We start from the raw sequence: 22,042 nt of genomic DNA, 5'->3' as shown, positions 1-22,042 counted from the left end.
TAATTGCGCATTTTCATGTATGCTCCATATACCGTTTGTACAACACAAACATACATATACATATACAAATATATATATATATATATATACACACATACCTGTGATAAAGCTGTTTGGTTCGTATATATATGTAACTTGATAATGTTAAATTTTAGCTAGCTCTGAATTTTATAGATCATCTACTAAGCATCTAGCTAGTACGACCATCAATTACACCATGCACACGTTCGATTCACAAAAATATATATTCACAAGTTGGCCTGGCCTGTTAACGACCTACCACTTGTTTAGGATGATAACTACTAAGATAAATCCATGTCCGCTTGCTTTGTACGGTATAACTTTTATCTTCTGATGAGAAAACAATGCATAAAAAATATATATGAAGTGAACTGTAAATCAAGTCGGCGTACATATGAACCGGTTGATGATACTTTTCTTAATTTCTCTGAGTTAGTAAGTCGTTAATGAACGACAGTAAATCGATTTATCAATGGCAGCACTAGGCGTGATGAAGAAACTAGCTGGAAAAAAAAAAAAAGCTGCGCAGATATGTGCACAAGTGTTATTGCTTGCAGAGGAAGACTGTTTTAAATAAACTTTATCGATTCAAAAGGAATTAATTTGGCCTTTTGAATGGAACCAAAAAGATCAATGAAACTTTAATTACACGTGCATGCATGGCAGAGAAGAGAAGATGGATCGAACAAACATCTCTTGCTTCTACATGAAGCCCCTCTGGCTTATTTCAGGTCAAAAATTTTGTTGTTATTATTTTATATTAAACCTGAATATTAGTTTATGATAAATTACTGAAAAAGAGGTATGTATTTTACAAAAAGGAAAATAAATCGCCGACAAGTGAAAAGAGAATGCACCATGGAACCCAAATACGAAACTCTCGATTCGACGTTGAATTGACTTTTTAATTTCAATTCAATGAACATTTACAATATTTTGATTGTATTATATTCAATGTACTTTGATTATTTATTCATATTATATATCATGTAATAATATATTATTAAATTTTTTGAAAATTTTAAAATTTTTTTGGTAATTGAAAAAATCTCCTCGATATGTTTTGAATATGTCTTTTCTTTCTATCTGCATTTGTTTATATGCCATATGTGTAAGTATTTATTTTTCGTCATGCGAAGATTGACAAAAGTTTTCCCTGCAATCCGCGGATATTAACTAGTTAAAACTAAACATATAACAAAAAGAGGTGTAGTGCTAGCGTTTTTGCTTAATAAATTTTTTTTGTTCCATTTTGCTAATAATTTTAGAGGTTTTGGGTTGCTATACCTTTATTAAATTTTTAATTTCTTTTTATCAATCTCATGGTCTCCTTGGTAACCAAAAACAAATAGTTTGGTATAAACACAAATAAATTACCAAAAGTGTGGCTTCTGATTAACATAAATAAATTGCTTTTTATGCATGGATTTGAATGTCTAATTGGTAATATATAATTATATAGCACATAAGAAAATAATATCAAATTAATCCACCGAAAAAAAAAGAATAACATATGGCACTAATGGGAAATCAATTAAATGATGTATCTTTTCTCATGGACATTTTTGAAATTAAAAGCGCAGACACAATTATCAAAACATGCAAACACACGCACACATCATATTTGTATATGTAGAAAGACGTATAGGCAGGTCAAATTGGGAGATGTATTTGATATTTATCTCAACAAGTTGATATACCTTTTTCAGGTTTATTAAATTTTTTGTTGCATTATACGTATGCGTCTATATTATTGCTATACAATTATAATTTAAGATAATCTTGTGTTGGTGTTGGGCTCTATGGGGCAGGGTCCAAGAAATTTGCAGCAACGTTTTTAATATTTGTCATTCACTGATCCATATATATATAGGCTAGTTCTCCTCTGCGTTTTTTCCCTGAAAACTACGAAAACTAATAAAATAACGTTACGTACGAGAGGCAGTAAACCGAATTTCACTGTTCTTTCTATTAATAATTGCACAAAAATTAAGATGAATAACCAATCCTTTAAAAAAAATTAACAGGTATGATGCATTCAATAATATATATCGAATTAAGTAAAATGCTTCATAGATATTTGATTGTTGCCATGAGGTCATAGGGTCTTCTAGCAAAGGAGTACATAATTCAGTATTTCACAGTATATCAAGAAAATTAGTTAACTATGAGATGTGTACAATGATAAATTGCATGTCATTTGGAGAGACCGTACGTGTACGTGTAGTGCTATAGCTTATGTCGTGTTAATGTTCGAGTGAGAATTGATCTCGGCTTTACTCGCGGTTTCACCATCGTAAAACAGAAAAGGGAATTGATCGATTGATTTATTTTAATTACCGTTTAACAGAGAGAGCCGTTAAGTTTTGGGGGGCGCGTAGAGGGGACGGGCATGGTGGGGGAGCGTGAGATTCGCACTTATTGGTGTTCGGAACCGGGAGAGCAGAAAAGACCCGGAGACCGTACAAAAGCCGATTGAATATGGCGGCAAATTCAATGTTGCTTGCCATGTTACTTCGTGCTGTAAAAAAAATGTAATTTCCTTTTTCTTTTACCAAGTAAAACAATAATATTATTTTAATTAGCAAAAATAATTATCATTATTAAAAATTGGGAATTATTAACCGACAAAGGGGCCAGCACAGGGCGTGGTTTCATCAATAGGTTGACTATGTATTGTCACGGTGAGTTAGACTGGTCACAATCCAAATGGGGTGTGACAAAGCGCGAGACTAGCACTAGTCGACAGCAGGTAATTTAATATTTTACCCAATATAACACCGATCAATTACTGTTGACCACAGCACGTATTGGAAGATATTAGGCAAGAGGTGAAACTCGTGGCACCGACGGGCATAATTGAGTAAATGCTTTACATCTCCATTAAATCTCTGAACGAATTTTACTAATAAATTGGGATAACTCATGGTATTCATGAAAAAAAAATTATTTTCATTTTTATGTGTGGTAGAAAGGGAAGGTGATTTTGTTTGTTAATGAAAAATTTAATTAATTTGACCGAGTAGTTAATTGGTTTTTACTGGGCCGGGTATCTTGGGGTCACGTGACCGGCAACTAAAATCCCAAGATTCACTCCCCGCTGATTCACCACCATTTGAATAGCTCTCATTGGCCTTTTTTCTTTCCTCCCTCCATCTGGGCCCACACTCATGTGCCACTTGTTGAGATCTTACTGGCGTCTCGGGATGCGGCAGGCCGTATGGGTACTGAATAGTGAATACTTCACACGTACTATCGTATCATCCGGAGCTGCAACTCTGGGTCGACCAACATGGTTGGCTGCTAGACGGTGAATATGGCACGAGTATAGGTGCATATGACTCGGTTGATGGCGGAGTCGCTGGAGTGCCGACTGTAGTTTAAGGATTGAAAATTTATTAGTTTACATAATTAAGAAAGGACAACGAAGATGTGACTGATTTTGCATTGTAATGAAAGTAATTACTTATATTTAAATTTCAAACGGTTAGTTTTATGACAGTCTGTCACTTATTACATTCAAAGATAAATATGTATCTCGTGCATAATGATTCGGTTACCAACTGGCCCCCACAGGATCGCTTGTACCGGCGTGGCTCGAGTCGAGCCATTGGGTTCCAGTGGCGCGCCGTGTTGCCAGCTCCTCTTTCGGCCAATTTTCTTGTGGTGGGGTGAAAGGAGGCAGTAATAAAGGTTTTGGTTTCGTTTACGATTCCGGCTTGTGGCCCCGGGTGCCCCTATAAGACCAAGGAATTCCCATTGTCTTCTCACATTACAGTCGACACATTAAACAGCAGCCTCTGCTTCGTTCGTCCCCCCGCTCCCTCTCTCTCTCTCTCTCTCTCGCTCGCGCGCACTGACAGACAGAGCACCATCATCAACCAAGCACTGTTCTTTTCCTTCTTGTTTGCCCCATCCTGAGGGAAAAGTCTTAAAGGCCCGCCGCCTTTCACTGTTTGAGCCCACTGTTCCTCCCAGTTCGGCCGTCGAGATCGTCGGAGCCGTATCTGATCGGGAAACCATTTCTCCGCCTTCCGATAATTGCCTCCTCGTCTTGGCTTTGGCTCCCCCTCGTATAGCAAGGCGTCGTGAGATCTGATTGGTCAACCACAAAAACGATTTATTCACTTTCTCCTTTTCTCGGATATATTTGCTGTTTCGCCACTGTTGGCAAGATCTTATTAGCTGCGATTATATATTTTCTTGCCGTTTCTCGCCCACCCCGTACCTCCCATCTAAGGCGCCCCCCCCCCCCCCCCCCCACACACACACAAGCCCTGCCCTTTTAAATCATCTCCTGTTCTTCCTCCTTTTCTCTCTCTCCTCGCTCTCTCTCTTTATGAGGCCATGATTGCTTGAGTGCTGAACCTTTATGACAGCGGCGATGGAGCAGAGTGATTGTTTCCGCCCCGTTAAGTATACAGAGCAGAGGACTCTGACGACCAAGTTCACTGAGTCCAGACCCGCCGGTCCGAGAGTCCTGAGGGTCTCCGTCACCGACCCCGACGCGACGGACTCGTCCAGTGATGAGGAAACCGAGCCCTGCTTCAGGCAGCGGCAACGGGTGAAGCGGTACATCAGCGAGATTAGGATCGAAGAGGGATGCAGGGCTCACGCTGTCAGAGAGGGGCGCATGAGGGCCCCCGTCGCCGGCGTCGCCAAGCGGCCGTCGAGGGCCCAGCCGTCTGCCGGGGAGAGGAAATTCCGGGGCGTGAGGCAGCGGCCATGGGGCAAATGGGCGGCCGAGATCCGCGACCCGGAGAGGCGGGTGCGGCTGTGGCTGGGGACATACGAAACGGCGGAGGAGGCCGCAAGGGTCTATGACAACGCCGCTCTGAAGCTCCGCGGGCCCCACGCGCTGACGAACTTCTCCACCCCGTCAGCCCTCGAGAAGACGGAGGAACATAACGCCGTCAGCGTAAGCATGGTCAACGTTAACGCCACATCACCGGTCTCCAGCTACGACTCCACTGAGGTGTCGTCTCAGTCTCAGCAGGCCCGAGAACTCTCCTCCCCGACCTCCGTCCTGCGCTTCGACGGCCGGCACAGCGCCGACCGGGAACAAAAACCGGTTCTGAAGATGGAACCACCGGACGAACCGGCCGAGGATTTCCAGGGAGAGACAGGCTTGACGGAGTATCTGCCGGCGGATTTCCCTCCAGTCGATGATTTCTTCGATTTCGCAGCTGCAGCCTCGATGTTCGGGGACTCGGCCGGTCTGCCGGATCCGATGATCGACGGGGACTTGTGCGATTTCCTCCTCGACTCGCCGTCGGATCTCGGGCCTCTGCCCATGGACCTGCAAGTCAACGACTATTTCCAAGACATCGGCGACCTTTTCCCGTCGGATCCGCTCTCCGTTCTATGAGAAAAATGGGACTCGAGGTAGAGAGAGAGAGAGAGAGAGAGGAGGCTTAGAGAGAGTTAGAGGCTGTGTATCGCGGCCGCTTACTCGCCGGTTTCACGGCGGATTTTGAAGCGGCGGCCGGCGGAATCCCAGTTTTGTGTCAAGTGTTAATTTAATTATTATTAATTATTAATTGGACCGCACAGTTTTGGTATAAATTCTGCATTTTCCTTAAGGGAAATTTCTTAATTATTAATTTATTGTTAACGTTTCCGTTAAGTTAACGGAGGAGTTTTGAGTGGGAGCGAGAATAGCAACTGAAGTGCACAAGCCAAAGTATTTCATTTCCACTGCTAAATTATGAATAATTGGTAATTCCAATATTAATTAATTACGCACGTGGCAGAGAAGGCTGCTTCCTCGTGAGAGCCTTTGAAAATGCCACGTTGGCATCCATTCCGAGAAAGTTAGCACCAAGTTGTTTATTTAAATTTTGAAAAAAGAAAAAATTCAACAACGAAAACAAATTTGAAAATTAAGAACCAAAAAATAAAATAAAATATATATATATGGCACTTATTGGTTTGAGTCATTCCACAATTCGAGGAGTCTCTTTCAATTTGATTGGGAAAGGGTCAAATTGGTCATAGACCTTTTAACTCTTTTTTTTTTTTTTTATCTTAGTCCTAAACTTTTTTTTGACTGAATTCATCCTTAATATTTTTCACTCTATTTGAGTTCATTCCTTCCATCTAAAATTCCCTCCACTATCGCTGACATATATATTCATCAAATAAGAGTGCATTACGTGCGCGACAGATCACTACTATTCTAAACCGATTTGTTATAGAGTAAATCCAATTCCTTTTTTAATTAGACTTGTAAACCAAGCTAAAATATTTTCGGTTCTTTTAAAATTCTAACCACCACTTCTCTTTCATCGTCTCATGTTTTCCGTTAAGAATACTAACGCCTAGGACAACAATTCGGTACTGAACGTACTCGATTACCCCGTATGAAAGGTGTTGACCTTCCAGCCACACCCATACGTGCAGGTTAACTCTTGCGTTGCGGGTCATTTAAACGTGGAGAGAGAGAAGCTTCTATTTTTATTTCATAAAAATGATAAATTCCCATAAAAATTGTGCGTAAACATTCTTAGGAAAATCTTCAGAAAAATGTAATCAAAAGCACTTTTTAAAATCTCATGGAAAGTCAAATGCTTTGAAAAAAAAAAACCGAGATCTGCATGTACAACCGTACGTATATATAATTTGGTTATGAGTTCGCATGTTCGTTGTGTCCGATTGAGCGAATCATTTCCTTGGCCCTTTTACGGAGATATACTTCGAGGCCGGCATCTTCGGCAGGTTTCTTTTGCAAATCAGGGTGATCCTTCGCATCGAGCTGTGTCAGATCTCCATAAAAAAAGGAAAGGGAGAGAGATTTCGGAAAAGAGAAGAATCTAAACTATTGGACTAAGCAATATCTATGTCGTGGGCATGGGGATGATTCATGAGCTACTTTCGATGGGGAATATCTTCAAGCTTAATCAAACATTAAACATGAGATCAGAGACGAATGGTCAAAGAATGTCTTTGGTTAGGGCCCCACCCAATTGTTTTTCTAGATGTTAGTTGGGATTGATTGGGATGTATATTGGAAAAAAATTGGAAGGTAGGGGTTGTTGATTTTGCCTTCCATCCTCTTCTGGTGCGGGACAGGGGAGACAAGTTCTCTTACTATGGTTTGCTTGACTATTACGCCAAGCATAGCGGCATGAATGACATAGAAAACTACAAAGAGTGGTAGAGATAGAAGAATAGAACCTCAACCACAATATTTATCATATTTTCCTATCATTTTTCCACATGTTTTGCTTTTTCATAATTTTCAAACTGTACGGGGGGGTATATATAAATTCTAGTGTCCTTGCGATGAAGGTGGTTTGTGGTTCGAGAAAATCGACCCATATTGTGATTGGTGTAAGTCGTGCATAACGTATTATGCGTTCATATAATAGCTCGCCTCAAGAATATGTAATTGGGAGCTAACGACAATTTAAATTTTAACAGTTCAAAATAGCACGAATATACTTTTTGAGAAAATTGAAGGCCAGTAATTGACCCTTTTATACCATATAATCAGTTGTCTTGATTTCTCTCAATTTACTACAAGAACTAGGAAGGAGCCTGCAATTTTGCGGGGCCTCCGAAAATGTTTTCAATCAACAATATTTTCTTAAAATCGAAGTGTGAGAAAAGATATTAGTAATATTAGGAAGTATAAAATATTAACAAATTAATATCGCTTTACTTATTTCAAAATTGATAGAACACTTTAAATTTGAAATATCTTGGTTTAATGAACATATAGACGTGTAGGAAAAAAATGTGAAATTTAATTAGATGATATGATGAGAAAGTATAACAAGAGAAAAGTATATGAGAAATATTAAAGATAGTGATTAAATAGCATCTATGTAGAAATAAGACAATTATATATATATATTTATATTTATATTAGGGATTTAATTAATTTTATAAAATTTAAAATATTAGTTCATGTTCTGTAGATACATAACTAGACGATATCTATTTATATTACACAAAGAATTGCCACTATATTTTTAACATATAATTCTAGTTGATTCCCCTGCGTTAAGTATCTCATAATTTTTTATATGTTACTATTGTAGCTCGTCCTTATTGCTATATATTTTATTTGATCACGACAACTTTTTGACACATAATATTTGGCTAAGATATACTCAAATATTACGAGGAGTTCTTATATTTAGTAATAAAACATAATAAATATATGAGATCAATTATAGTGTTGAAATGATGAACTATATTATAATAATACAACAAACATATAAATAAGAAATATTATAATTATTGTAACTTTATTAAGTACAAACATAATTGAAAATTTTAGTATTAATCTTATCTCCAAAAGAGTACATGAATGTGCGAGAAAAGACCAAAATCTATATATAATATATGGAATGAATATTAAAATTACACAAATGCTAAAATAATTAAATGGAGAAAAAGATATATTTGGTCATATAAATTTGACATTCAGTCAATTTTGGTCATATAAGATTTAAAACTATCGAAAGTCCTATACTTTTGCTCCATAAGATAATTTCGGTCCTATAAGTTTTGAAAATGACATTTTTGGTCCTATAAATTAGCTTTCAATTAAAATGTGATCTTATAAATTTTGAAAAAGAAAGAACTTTTTGGTACTATTAGTCACGAAATGTAGCAAAATTGCCTTATGAAGCAAATTAATTCGGCACTTTTAAAACTTAAAGAATCAAAATTGACCGAATATTAAATTTACAGGACCAAAAATGTTTTTTCCCTAATTAAATTCCCTAATTAAAAGTTTAGTTAATTTTAAGTGGTCCTTGAAATTCGTTTAAAACATCTCGTGACCAGGAGCAAATAATTCCCAAGCAAGGATTGCAAATAGGGTGGTGATACCTTGCATTTCGTTGAGAAAAGAATTAAGATATTTTCAACATCACAATAGAAACTACTTAAATTGACGGGGACTTACGATAAAACTTTTAAATTTAGGTAAAGAAATTATTTAAATTATAATATATATAAGCCTTACAAGAGATTGTAAACCAATACCAAAAATATCAAAATGAAAAAATGGCAAAAATTAATAGCTTGACATGTATCCACCTCAAACAAGAGTTTTAGTTTGATTTATAAAAGATTAGTCTTAGTCATATAGCCCGCACATTGCACAGACTTTTGACAATTGAATTTTACTTAAGTAAATGCGGTAGAATAAATGGACTTTATATCCTAAAAACGTTCAATCTTCTTCCGAGTGTGGCGGGTCTAGATGTGCCGAATTTTTTGCACTTTCATGTAATTGATACTTTAATAGACACCTTCCTAATATTTTACTTTTTTGTTTTTTTTTCTTTTTTGATAAGTATGAATTATAAAAATAATAATAACAACAATAATAATAATAAGGATTTTAAAAAATTATTATGTATTTAAGGGCAGAGAGACTCGAAGAGACTTTCAATTTTGAGTTGAGAATTTACCAAAAAATATGTGGCATGTTCTCATTGCATGAATGAGAGCATCTCATTGCAAGAATGTAAGGAGTCTACTGCCTATAATAGATTTGCCACTTTTCCAACGGAAATAAATAAATACTTTTATATAGAGAGAATTAATCAAACAAATCAAACCAAATAATTAATGTAAATAATTGGAGCGTGTGACTCTGAGTGGACGTAAAAGAGCCTTCTTTCATGAATTTAATTGATGGAAGTGGTCAATATATAATGGCGATGGATGGAGGGGGGCCCTTTTTATATTTGATGATTCGTGAGATGAGATTCAATACTCTTGCCGGTTGGTGGCAGAAAATCACATAATTTGGCCCCAATTCTTGGTTTCGATTTGGTTCGGCTTTTGGTGCGAATAAAAAACGAACACAGAGAATTCGGTTTCTAAAGCATTTTGGATCCGAAAAATTTACCATAAAAATTTACTCCTTAGTTTGGTACTAGTTCACGGAATTTCATTCTCATTTTTTCTTTTTGAAAATTTTACGGAAGTTTACGGTATTAGTTTGGTATTAGTTTACGGAATTTTAATCTCCATAATTTTACTTGTCGTATATACGCAAGCAGTATTACATTTCATGATGATAAGTGATACTATTGTTTTTTCTTTTTGTAAGGATAGATTGAGATTGAGATTGAGAACCAAATAACAAAAAAGTGATATTAAAATAGAATTTCTAAAAAAAACATAGATATATAGTATGGACAATTCTTGGATAAAAATAATTTATTGAAAGCATATTATCTTAATTTTGGAGGCCATTTGAATTCTTTTAATTAAGTAAATGAAAAACTCACAGATTCATTTCACTTTGATGAACATTAGGATATTTAAAAAAAAAAAAGGAAAAAGGGAACTGTTTTCTTGGCCTGAAAAGAAAGGGACTGGATTAATATAACTTCTTTTTCGTTGAACTTGATTATTATAATTTTATTAAACGTAATTTTGCCTTAACAATATATATTCAACTGGAAAGAATATCTATTGAAATATATTTGGGAGCAATAATTAGAGATTTTATATTAGAGATTATGAAAAAGAACTGATCAGAGAACAAAATTTTTGGAGTAATTTGTAAGAGAAAGTTGCAAAAAATTGAAAAAATAAATAATCTTTCTTATATATTTACAACTCTTGTTTTGGAAAGGATGGTGGTGGCGAGTGGGTGGGTTTTCCTTTTTTAAAATTTAACATTAAAGCCTTTTCTTTTTTTAAAATGTTAATATTAAATATTTTTATTAATTTCTTCATTCATATAAATTAATATTCTATATGTTTTGATTTTTCAGTGAAATGAGAGGGCACCAGACTAACATCTAATTAAAATTAATTCTCGCTTAAACGTTGATTTAGTCGTAACTATTAGAGGTTTTTAATGAATTTTGAACCGTACATTGTATGTAAGATTCGTTGCTTGGCATTATCGTATCACTTAAAGGCTATTATATTGGTGAAAAGCAATGACACAGTTACTAGCTTACAATTGAGACATTATTTATTTCAATATAAATTAATATTAGAAATGTTCGACTTTTGTTTTTTGTGAAAATTCATGGGTACAATGTTAGCCTATATATGATTGAGATATTCTTGCTTGGATAGTGATCCGATCAAGACTATGAGATATTTTTAATGAATTTCGAACCTACAATGCAACTAAAGTTTGTTACTTCAAATTAGAGGGGTCATTTAAACTTATTATATTGTCATCATGCTTTTTTTAATTTGAAATATTGAAATTCAAATTGAAATTAACAAGTCAAATAGTTAGCTTAATATCTTACGACATATTAATTAGTATCATTTTTCTAGAAAATTTGCAATACTATCATTCAAGAGTTTGTAGTTTTTACACATAAATAATTTTATCATTAGTTTCGCTTATACTCTATATTATGACAATTCAAAAATTGATCAAAATTTTTTTCAACCGCGGCATTGCATGTGTCCATACCCTAGTAGAAAAGGATAGAAGTAGCATTAGGCCACTTGTCACTTCCATGGAGAGTTTTTTGAGTTTTTGGAACTTTCCTTATTAAATTTTTTTTAAAAAAAAGTGATTTTTTATATTACATGAGATAGAATATGATCAAATTTTTTCTATTAATTTTTTATATATTAATTATATATTTTAAACTATTATAAACCGTAACTTATAGTTGATTGAAGTTAGCCAATAAAATAAGTACAAAACTATATTAAAGATCGCCCATGTAAGCATATGATAATAGAAAAAAAATATTCTATATTTTATATATTAACATATACTTATTGATCGTGATATATATTTATTTTAATATTAAGAATGATGTAAATAGGTATTAATTTTATCTTAAATAAAAAATTTAAAATTATTGTGTAATAAGCAATATGTTCTAGATTCGATTCTTTTGATGCGTATATTAGGATTTCTATTTAATTATTGAACCTATGAGCCTCTCTTATAACCGATAGAAGCACGACAACTACAATTTAGGTGGAACTTCTGTTCCCGATTTTCATTTTCCACTGTCTACAGTTAATCAATAATGTGAATTACTAAAACATGTTTTTTGTTTTTTGTTTTTTGTTTCTTAGTGAGTACCTTAGTATTCAAAATCCAAAGAATTTTAACTAATCAAGTTCGAGTTGGGTTATCTATTAAGGGATAAAGCTATCCCAATTAAGTATTTTATCCGTTCACAATACTCGAACTTGATAATTTATTTAAGGCGAATAAATGCCGAACCGTTTGAACCAATTTCTATTACATTTTGTTTTTTTTTTTCCTTTAGTCGGAAAGAGTATTTACGTTTTCGAATATTTCGTAGCCAGACAAAATATATACGGAAAGGCTTCAGCGGCATCATCATCATCGACTCAGATCAGACAAGTGTGGCTCTACTTGAAATTCAGCACAGCTGACTGGGTTTTCGTCCCTAATTTAGGTATATATGCAATTTAATGAGCAAATGAAGACAAACAGAATTACTTTGCTTCGCTGGCGGCTGCTGCCAGCTGGTGAAATTCTGTGCATTATACCGATGGATTCAATCGTACCTATTCGTGGCACCAAACCTTTTTAGGGATCGTTTGAATTCAGGGTTAAAGTTATTTTGATTTTGATTTTAATTTTGATTCTGGAAAAGGACAAATGAGATGTGATTATAAATTTGACTTGAGAAACGTGTGTTTTTGTTGTGTAGTGTGTTGAGTTAAAGTTAAAGTTAAAATTAAAATCAAATTTCTTTGAATCCAAACGGGATAATTTGTGGTTCCCGAAAATACTAGGCGAGATTAATACATATATTGTGCTATGCAATTCTCCATATATTGTGAAACACATTGTCGTACGAAGCCTACAACACTTATTTCTCTTATATCTCGTTGCCATTTCATTGAAATTAGCACGATTAGCGTGTTATTCTCACCCAAATTAAATTTTTTCTCACCACTGTATCACTTTGTCACAGCCAAAATCCGTTTCCCGATGAAACAGTCCCATCTCTATTCGGTTTCACCTTGGGACGTGTTCACTACCCAGCTTTGGTCCCTATCCTAAATCAATATATAGTTATAGATAAATCTAGATATCTAAGAATTTGGATTGGGAAAAGATTCTTCGTGCAATCCGATCTCGCCACTCAGAGCGAGAAAATACTAATAAAATGGATAAACGGAAATGTTGACATATCTTGGTGTCGTGAATTTGAATAATATTATCATTTGGTGGGTTTTTCCTCGCAACGTCATCATTAACAACGATAATTTAAGATATTAACATGATTCGAGATATCGCAAGTGATGGCTTTTAAGTTTCATAGTAGTTTGATACAATTAATTAGCTAGACCAATAGTTTGTATAGGTCGTGATATATATTTAGAGGTGTAACCGAGCCGAGCCGAGCCGAGCCAAGCCGAGCTCGACTCGACTTGATTTGAAAATGTGGAGCTTGAACTTGACCTCGAGCCTGGTTGAGCTTTGAAATCTTAGCTCGAGATCAGCTCAAAATGCAATCGAGCAACTTGACCTTGGCTCACTTAAGCTCGATTAAACTCGCGAGGAAAATCCAATTCAATTTTACGTAGACGATATAAAATATTTCGCCACTAAAAAAAGAAGAAGGATATTATGTAAATTTTACACAGAAAGTCGATTAAGTTGGTGAGCTCTATGAGTCAAGTAAAACTGAGTTCAAGCCGACAAGGCCAAATCGAGTTGGAGTTATCATTGAGTTGATCCAGAGTAACTCACGACTAGCTCTTCTCAAATTACACCTATATAATCTTCTTTTTTCTTTTATCTTTTTGTTAGGGCCTAGATTAAGGCACCCAAAATAAAATTATTGAGCTTCGAAAACCCAGCCAGTAGAGGCCTAGGGATGTCCCTTCTTCACCACCTATATATATATATATATATATATATATACTATCATCCCTTTTACTCAAGAACACACCTAATATACAAGACGACTAACTTGATCGTCGTAGAGGAAAATCGGGAACATCCCTGATTCTCCCCTCGTGCAGGAAACCGAAGTCCGAATCAGATCTAGAAGACTGCAGACTTACGCCCGGACCTACACTCCCAACATTTGGCGCCGTCTGTGGGAACACGATACAAAAGGCTATGGTTTCAGTCATTGAGGAGGAGATGCTGGAGATCTGCCGCCGTGAACCTACAATTTCTTTGGAGCTGGAGAGATGTGGTGGTAAAACTAAGAAATTTTGAAGAGAGGCAAAGCCGAACCAGTGACTAACACGAGCAGTCAGGTTGAGGAGGAAAGAGGAGGCACGAGAGCAAAATCACAAGGAGAATTCAACCCAGCTTCCTCTCTGCAGTATCCTCAATTAGTGCGTTGTCGGTCGGCCAGTGTCGAATAAGAAGTCACATTTCCAGTTTATAAGCGGAAGAAGTCACTTTTCCGACAATGCCTCTCTTAGAGCTAAGTTGCCTCATCGAGCTTTGAATAATCTCAACTCATGCAATTTTTGCTTGGAATGATTTTCACCAAACATCTTTCCTTAATGACCTCTGTACAGCATTTACAATGCTAAGATCGTGAAATCACCAGGCTAAATTTGTCTCAATAAAAGCAACGTGTAAATATGCAAATACATTCATACATTTGCCTGTATATGTGGTTGTCATGTGGGTAGCAAATATATTCATTTTCTATTGTCAAAGATGGCTTCACAATTAGAAAAAAGAGAAATTACGTTAATGTGAACCGCAGAGAGTTGGCCGCAATCGCAATTGCATAAACTACGGTGGGACCCGCAGGATTCCAACGGTTCCGACCATTAATCCGGTGACCATGGAAAATGGGGTCCGATAAATAACTAGCTCAGGTGTCGGACGGAGTCAGCTACGGACCGGGCCCACGCATGGGTTTACACACGGCCCGCAATCCCCTTGTGAGATTTTACCTCGTTAAACATAATTAAGAAAATCACCGTTTCAATGTGTAACCAGATTCTTTTAATTCCCAATCCCTCAACACTGCAAGTCATGTCAATATCATCGAATCATATAGCCATATACTAACTCGATTTAAGCTCGACTTACTATGTGTTTCGGCACGCCAGGCATAGTACGTGTCGAGAGAAATCATCTATAGTTAATTCATAAGGGAGAGGGAGAGGGGCTGTTTCCTTTCCTACCTGTCTTCCCCTTATCTACCAATAATAATAGTAGAGCGTTCTCTGTTTACCTTTTGTAGTTGTTGTCTGGAAGTCAAAAAGATGTGCTTTCAGATACATTTTGCCTTCTCCAATTCAAAATATTCAACTAGTTAATTAGCATGCTCAACATATAAACACGATAATCCATTCTCCCAAAGATCAGTGTGGTCTGACTTTTTCTTGCCAATGGAGTAGTTATTTTGGGACGCATAGTCATTGTAACTTCTATTTTTTTTTTATTTTTTTTTACAAGGGAGGCTCAAAGTCTAGTATAATGAAAGAGAAATTCATAATATTGCGTTTGGTTTTGATTTTAATTGGTTTGTAATGATTGTCCTGTTAAATTATGAGAAAAAAAAGTGAAAAAATAATGAATATTTGAGAGAAAGTAATAATTGTGTTGTTGAATTATGAAAAAAGTAATAAATATTTGAGAAAATTTAGTATTAAAAATTGAATTGAATGGTTAAAAAATTGAAGAAAAAAGAAAAAGTAATAATTATGTTGTTGAATTAAAAATAAATGGAGTGGAATGAAGTAGAGTTTAAAAAGAATTATAAAATCAAATGGGCTTACTTAACTAACAAATGAACATGTATAGTCACATTAGATATTGAATCTGCGATTTCTAAACCAAGAAGCCTGAGCTCACCCTCTTTTGATGCGCAGCCATTGTACTTTATACTATGTCACTGCAGTTGAAGTGCTTGCAAAGAATAGATACATCTATGAAATAGAGATGGCCCACAGAATCTCAATTCATGGGCCCACAGATGGGCCATTAGTGAACATATATCCTCGGCCCAACTGGTTGGGTTGAGAACGTACTTCTTCTTCTTTTTTTTTTTCTTTTTTTTTTTGTCTTTTTCCTTTTTCTTTATGAGAGAACGTGTTTTCTAAACCATCTTGATGTCTGATACTCATGGAAAGGGAAAACTAAAATACCTGCAATTTTTATTTCTTTTGTCCTTAAATTATGTAATAGATAGTCACCACCTTCACGTTGTGCGGTATTTTTTTTATTAATCAATACATATGATATATAAATGAATATAATTTTAAAAAACATATTTAAGAAACTATATACTAGAATAAACATAATACAAACTATGAAGTATGAGTAAGTAAGAAAAAAATGTGAATCGTGATAACAAATAAATATTTACTCATCTCGTATGTATAGAGAGACAATCACCTAATAGTATATAATATGATATTATTTTTTATGCATAAGTGTACACGAGGGGTGGGAGATATCGTGCCTGTATAAGTGTATCATGCAGAGGTTAGACTGTAAGAAATAAATGTCTTACTAGGAAAATTAGGCATAGCGTCAATTTTATGTCTTCTATTTATAGATTATATACTTATGACATTGAATTTGAAAAAAAAAAAATCATATATCTCATGAAATTTTTCTATAATTATTCAAAAATTCTTCAATTATATATTACTAGATCAAATAATATGGACAATAATTGAAATTCGTCGTATATAACACAAATAAAATATAATGAAATTCATTAAATCAGATTTGGAATGTCAATTTCTCGTGACCTTTATGTGGCGCTTCCTCATTTTACTCTTGGACTTTTATACATTATATAGTTGATTGCAATCCTAACTAATTATGAATTTCCGAAAGTGTTACTCCATGTACTTTTCAAATCAAATCCAATTATAGAAAATTGAGATTCAAGTATCAAAAATAAATACAAACATGCATATTTTTCGGTTATTTATCTTTTACCGCAAATGAGTAGCTCAATCTTGGTCCTCCTCTTATTAAGTCCTAAAGTAATTATTCATCATAAAAAAAAAATTCTTCAAGAATTTTACCTTTTCAGATTATTTTTATTCCAGCTGCATAAACTTATCATTACTGAGCTTACGAGGTACGTATAACATGTACCGTCATCTTACAATCAAGAGCACCACCATATAATCAAAGAAGATTAGTTCAAGTGGTTCGGCACTTGATCCCCTTAAGTAAGCTTTCGTGGGCTATCCGTTTCAAACTGAATTAATCGAGACTCTTTAGACTTTGGAATATGAGGGTATATGTCGAAAAACAGCACTGCCATATATTCATACTCATTGTCGAGTCGTCATTCAATTCCCAGGGTTCTTTACTGTCCTAGTAACACGTTCTGTTGTGTAAGTGCCGTGCCCTATTTAGTCATTTGAGTGCACCTAACTATTTTCCCAATATCACGTTAAAGTAAGAATTTAGTGTCACAAAATTATTCTCCATTCAGCGAAAATAAAAATTAATTTCACAAAAACAAAAAAGAAGAAAAGAAGTGAGAATAAAACTAATATATGTATATATATATATTGTGAAAAATTAAATGAAAAATAATAAGGAAAGAAAATAATTTCGGAGATTTCGGGACAGAGTATCACCGAAGCGGGACTCGCGCCTTCTCTCATGCGCTGCGCCATGAAAAGACCTAGAAGAAAAAGCAACGCAGCCATACAGCCACACTGGGGAGCAGCGTCCATTCCACGGGCCACGCCACAGCCGTATGTTATTAAGGTCCAGCGGCTTCCCCGTAATTAGGGCTCTCGTCTTCTCCACTAATAATCTCCCACCCCCTGTGGCTGTGGGGACCCATTGATGCGAGCTCTGACTGCAAGCTTTTCTCCCCTATATCCAGCTTTGGTTCTTGACTTTGATCACCCCTGCCCCACGCACCGTTCCTTGACCTACCAACAAGTGGAGGTCGCTGTCGGAAGGCTTTATTCAATTCGCAGTCTGACGTTTCGGCGCTGCCCACCTCTCGTTTTCTTCCACCGGTGAGCATTTTTCAAACCCTTTCTCTTGCCCCCTTCTCCAAGCAATTTGGAACATACGGACCAAGACCCGACTTTGATGTCGGAATTGGACATTAGGGATCCGGCAGCTTCCTTAGGAATTTCCCTTAGCTTCCGGTCAAGTGCTGGGTCGGGGATGTATTTGGGAATGTAGTTAGGCGGCGCTTTGAATTTCATGGAAAGAAAGGGGAAACTTTTGATACGGTTTCCCTTCTTAAAGGACCATTTTTATTTTTTAGTTCACTGCTGTATTGCCTCTCAGTTATTCTGTCGAAACAGCTGTTTGGAGGACGGTAAAGCATGGCGGAATCGGACCGCACAAATGATCCATGGATGAACACAGGCGATCAATCTTCCGTGGTCAGATTGAACGGACACGATACGTTGACAATCGAATCGGCAGTCGATGTTACCGAGAGGCTTGGATCATCCGACGTGCAGCCTCGCCCTTTGAAGAGCAGTTCTTCTGATGACAAGTTAGGGTTCGCGGAGAGGGCAGCCTCTGCTGCAGGCGCTGCCTTTCTGTCGGCGATCATAGTTAATCCTCTCGACGTTGTGAAGGTAATTCCTCATAAAATTTGACGCAGTTTTGTTGCCCTTGTTCGTTCGTTCGTTCTTTGTTGTGATCAGCAGTCCTCAGTAATAGTTTGGTTCTTGTAAATTTTGCCCTTGGTTTCCCACTTTTGTCTGGCAGCTCACATTATGTGAAATTGTAACTCTCTTGATGTTGGCAGGATATAGTGTTAGTATTTTGCCCTGATGAAATGCGACAGGTTGTTTTATTTCTAAGAAAATGGTCTGATGTCAATCCTCCTGTTTAGTCATGTTACAAGTGGTTAATATTCATTTAGTGACATTTCAGCTCAAATTTCTAACCCTCTAATGATTTGGGTTGTGTTGATCTCTAATCCAATTTTTTTTTTTTGGAATTAGTCTTAGATGTCGTGGTTTGTTAATTATTGCGCTCAGCTAACATCCTATTGATCTTCAAAATATCCCACAATGTGCTGGTGTTATGATAATTTGCTGAAAGAATTTCCCCATTTTGAATCCCAGACGAGGTTGCAAGCACAGGCTGCAGGAGTATGCTATTCGCATCCACTAAGCAACCTTACCAGTCGAATGGCATGTTTTGGACCTAACATGGTACAGGGATCTTACACTATGATCATCTTGTTGTTTTTGTTAGCAAGTCCTTAGTACATAAGGAATTAATTCAATCCTCTGCTATACTATTGTCTCAGATGTTTGCAGATTTAAGGTGTTCGCCTTCTTGCACACGAGCTGGGATTCATGGCACTGTTTCAATATGTCCTCCCGACTGTTTCCAATACAAAGGCACCCTTGATGTTTTCTACAAGATTATTCGACAGGTTTGTTGTTAGACTTAACGTTTATCATGTATCTACTACATATATATGTCTGTCTGCCATGCATTGATGACTTGAGAGCTCTTGCAGGAAGGATTTGCGAGGTTGTGGAGAGGCACAAATGCTGGTCTTGCACTGGCTGTACCAACGGTACATTTCTCATCCCTATGGATTTTGAAGTTACGGGAGAATTTTCTGGAGATTCGTTTTGATTGATTAGTGACTCATTGTTGATTTAACTTGTGCTGGATCAGGTGGGAATATACCTACCCTGTTACGACATATTCCGCAACTCTTTGGAGGAACTCACTTCTCAGACTGATTCTGGCCTGAAACCATATGTTCCTTTAATTGCGGGATCATTGGCACGCTCTTTGGCTTGTGCTTCATGCTATCCCATCGAACTTGCCCGAACTCGCATGCAGGTACTTGTAATGAAGTCTCTCATCTCTGACCAAGTTTAATAAAATCTCTGCCACGAGATTAGCATGATAGTCTAGTGATATATGGTTTATTTCACTCTATTCTGGCTTTACCCGTTATCTATTTGATACTTTGGGTTCAACTCCTTATTTAGTGTTTATATTCTAACATCAGGCATTTAAAGCAACTCAAATTGGAAAGAAGCCTCCCGGTGTCTGGAAGACTTTGTTTGGCATTGTCTCAGATGTTAAGCCGACAAATAACTCCCGGAACAGTTGTAAGTCCAATGGTTCTGTTAGTTTTTCTTAGTACCATTTTGCTTCTTTCTTGCTTGTGCTAAAGTGTTGTAAAGACTTTTATCAGGTTTCCTTCCCCTAGTTTATATGACATTACATAATTGCTTCACTGAGCCACTTGCATTCTATTTTTTATGACAGGGCAAGGATATCGGGTCCTTTGGACAGGCATGGGGGCACAGCTTGCTCGAGATGTTCCCTTTTCTGCAATCTGTTGGTCATCTCTCGAACCTGTGAGATTTCTATCCTGAATAATCTGCCACATGTTGATTACTTTGATCCACGTCTTTTGGTGAAAAATTTTCCTTTGCTCATTTTTCTAGACTAGAAGAAAGCTCCTCAGCATTGTGGGTGATGAAGCCAATGCAGCAAGCGTTCTTGGGGCGAACTTTTCTGCCGGGTTTCTTGCCGGAAGTCTTGCTGCTGCTACTACGTGTCCTCTTGATGTTGCTAAAACGCGGAGGCAGATAGAGGTTAGTTTTCTTTTTGTTCATAACTTCAATTCTAATTTTTCTACTGGTTCGTGAAATAAATTTATGAATCAAGGTCGTTGCGAAGTGATATCTAATTCTTCGTTTCTCCCGTTTATCTTCCAAGTGACATTCGTTTACTTGTCAATGGCTAAATCAGATATGCAGTTGGATTCATCAAATACCTATGATTGTTGTATATATATTAACATTGACAAGCTTTTTCTCTTTCCACTTTCGAATTTCAGAGGGATCCGGCCCGAGCCTTGAGAATGACTACAAGGCAAACTCTAGCAGAGATCTGGAGGTATTATTTATTAAATAGTAGGGATGATAATTGCAAAATAAGTTGGCCTTGTTTCATGTGACTTACCAAAGTGCATTGTGCGAATGGAGCAGGGATGGAGGCCTGAGAGGTCTCTTTACTGGAGTGGGTCCACGAGTTGCTCGTGCAGGCCCTTCAGTCGGGATCGTGGTCTCCTTTTATGAAGTAGTGAAGTACGCTCTACACACTAGATATGCAGACTCTTGATGGAATCATTTATGCTGCATAATCTTCTTCTAACGTCACTGTCAAAAATGCTAGCTTCCCTGAGAGAGCAGCACAAAGCTGTTTCTGCACAATAAATTCGACTGACAGATCGATGAGTTTGGAGAAACTTGAAAGGGTTTCGATGATAAATCGTAGAAAGGTTTTTGACTTGGCGATGAAGATCTCGGATTTTTTTGGGTGGTATTGCGGATTAACTCTGCAATTTTCCCCTTTTCCCTTTGATGGGTTTGAGTTTTGTTTACAGCTTTAACTTAATACTTATGGCAAAAATTTTGTAGACTATTTAGAATTCTTATTCCTTGTCAGTACAGCAAGTTTTCTTGCGAGGATTCGGCATGTTTCGATTAAGCATAGTGTAAATTTCCCCGTGCATTGCACGGACCTGAAGTTCATTGTTTAATATATTTTCTCAATTCTTGGTTGCATTAATTCGAACTCTTAATTCGAACTCTTATAAGATAGGAAAGTATCAATCAAATTGCAAAATAGAGGAAAGCACTTGGATAATTATTACAACTGTTTTTAATTGCAATAATTTTATTGATTTATTCTTCGTATCTTTGAAGTTTATCATTATCATCTTATTAGTTATTATTATGAAACAATATCATTTAAATTTTTTATTACAATTTATATATATAATTGTATTGCACTCTATTAAATTGGGGTAGAAGAGTAAATGTCTTAATAAATTAGTATATTATACTGAAATTGAATATATATATATATAAAGTTGTATTCTATTCTATTGAATTGGGGTAAAAGAGTAAATGTTTTAATAAATTAGAATATTATGTCGAAATTGAATAATATTAATTATTATTGTAATTAAATATATTTATCTATATATATAAAGTTGTATCTCACCTATTAAATAGGGGTAGAAGAGTAATGTTTTAATAAATTAGTATATTATCAAAATTAAATAATATTAGTTATTATTATAATTAAAGAAAATATGTCTTA

The 22,042-nt window shown here is 36.1% G+C and overlaps 2 protein-coding genes across 4 annotated transcripts; both read left to right on the top strand.

Moving 5' to 3' along the window:
- Nucleotides 1–3,777: 3,777 nt before the first annotated feature.
- Nucleotides 3,778–5,586, top strand: LOC116206202 (ethylene-responsive transcription factor CRF2-like). Its single transcript, XM_031539011.1, has one exon. It carries the CDS (start codon nucleotides 4,394–4,396, stop codon nucleotides 5,387–5,389), a length of 996 nt encoding a protein of 331 aa, XP_031394871.1. The 5' UTR covers nucleotides 3,778–4,393; the 3' UTR covers nucleotides 5,390–5,586.
- An 11,948-nt stretch (nucleotides 5,587–17,534) lies between these two features.
- Nucleotides 17,535–21,505, top strand: LOC116206346 (mitochondrial carrier protein MTM1). Of its 3 annotated transcripts, XM_031539190.1 has the most exons (12): nucleotides 17,535–17,686; nucleotides 17,808–17,946; nucleotides 18,244–18,525; nucleotides 19,021–19,110; nucleotides 19,209–19,337; nucleotides 19,425–19,484; nucleotides 19,589–19,759; nucleotides 19,932–20,034; nucleotides 20,195–20,286; nucleotides 20,377–20,526; nucleotides 20,772–20,830; nucleotides 20,923–21,505. In XM_031539190.1, exons 3-12 carry the CDS (start codon nucleotides 18,265–18,267, stop codon nucleotides 21,053–21,055), a joined length of 1,248 nt encoding a protein of 415 aa, XP_031395050.1. In that variant the 5' UTR covers nucleotides 17,535–17,686; nucleotides 17,808–17,946; nucleotides 18,244–18,264; the 3' UTR covers nucleotides 21,056–21,505. The 3 variants fall into 3 exon arrangements, with proteins under 3 accessions (XP_031395050.1, XP_031395049.1, XP_031395051.1); XM_031539189.1 differs by having other exon boundaries at nucleotides 17,543–17,946; XM_031539191.1 differs by having other exon boundaries at nucleotides 17,543–17,946; nucleotides 18,227–18,525.
- Nucleotides 21,506–22,042: the final 537 nt, after the last annotated feature.

This window comes from Punica granatum, chromosome 4 (assembly GCF_007655135.1).
Source record: "Punica granatum isolate Tunisia-2019 chromosome 4, ASM765513v2, whole genome shotgun sequence".
In the NCBI taxonomy this organism is placed as follows: Eukaryota; Viridiplantae; Streptophyta; class Magnoliopsida; order Myrtales; family Lythraceae; genus Punica; species Punica granatum.
This window is presented reverse-complemented; position numbering and strand designations above follow the sequence as displayed.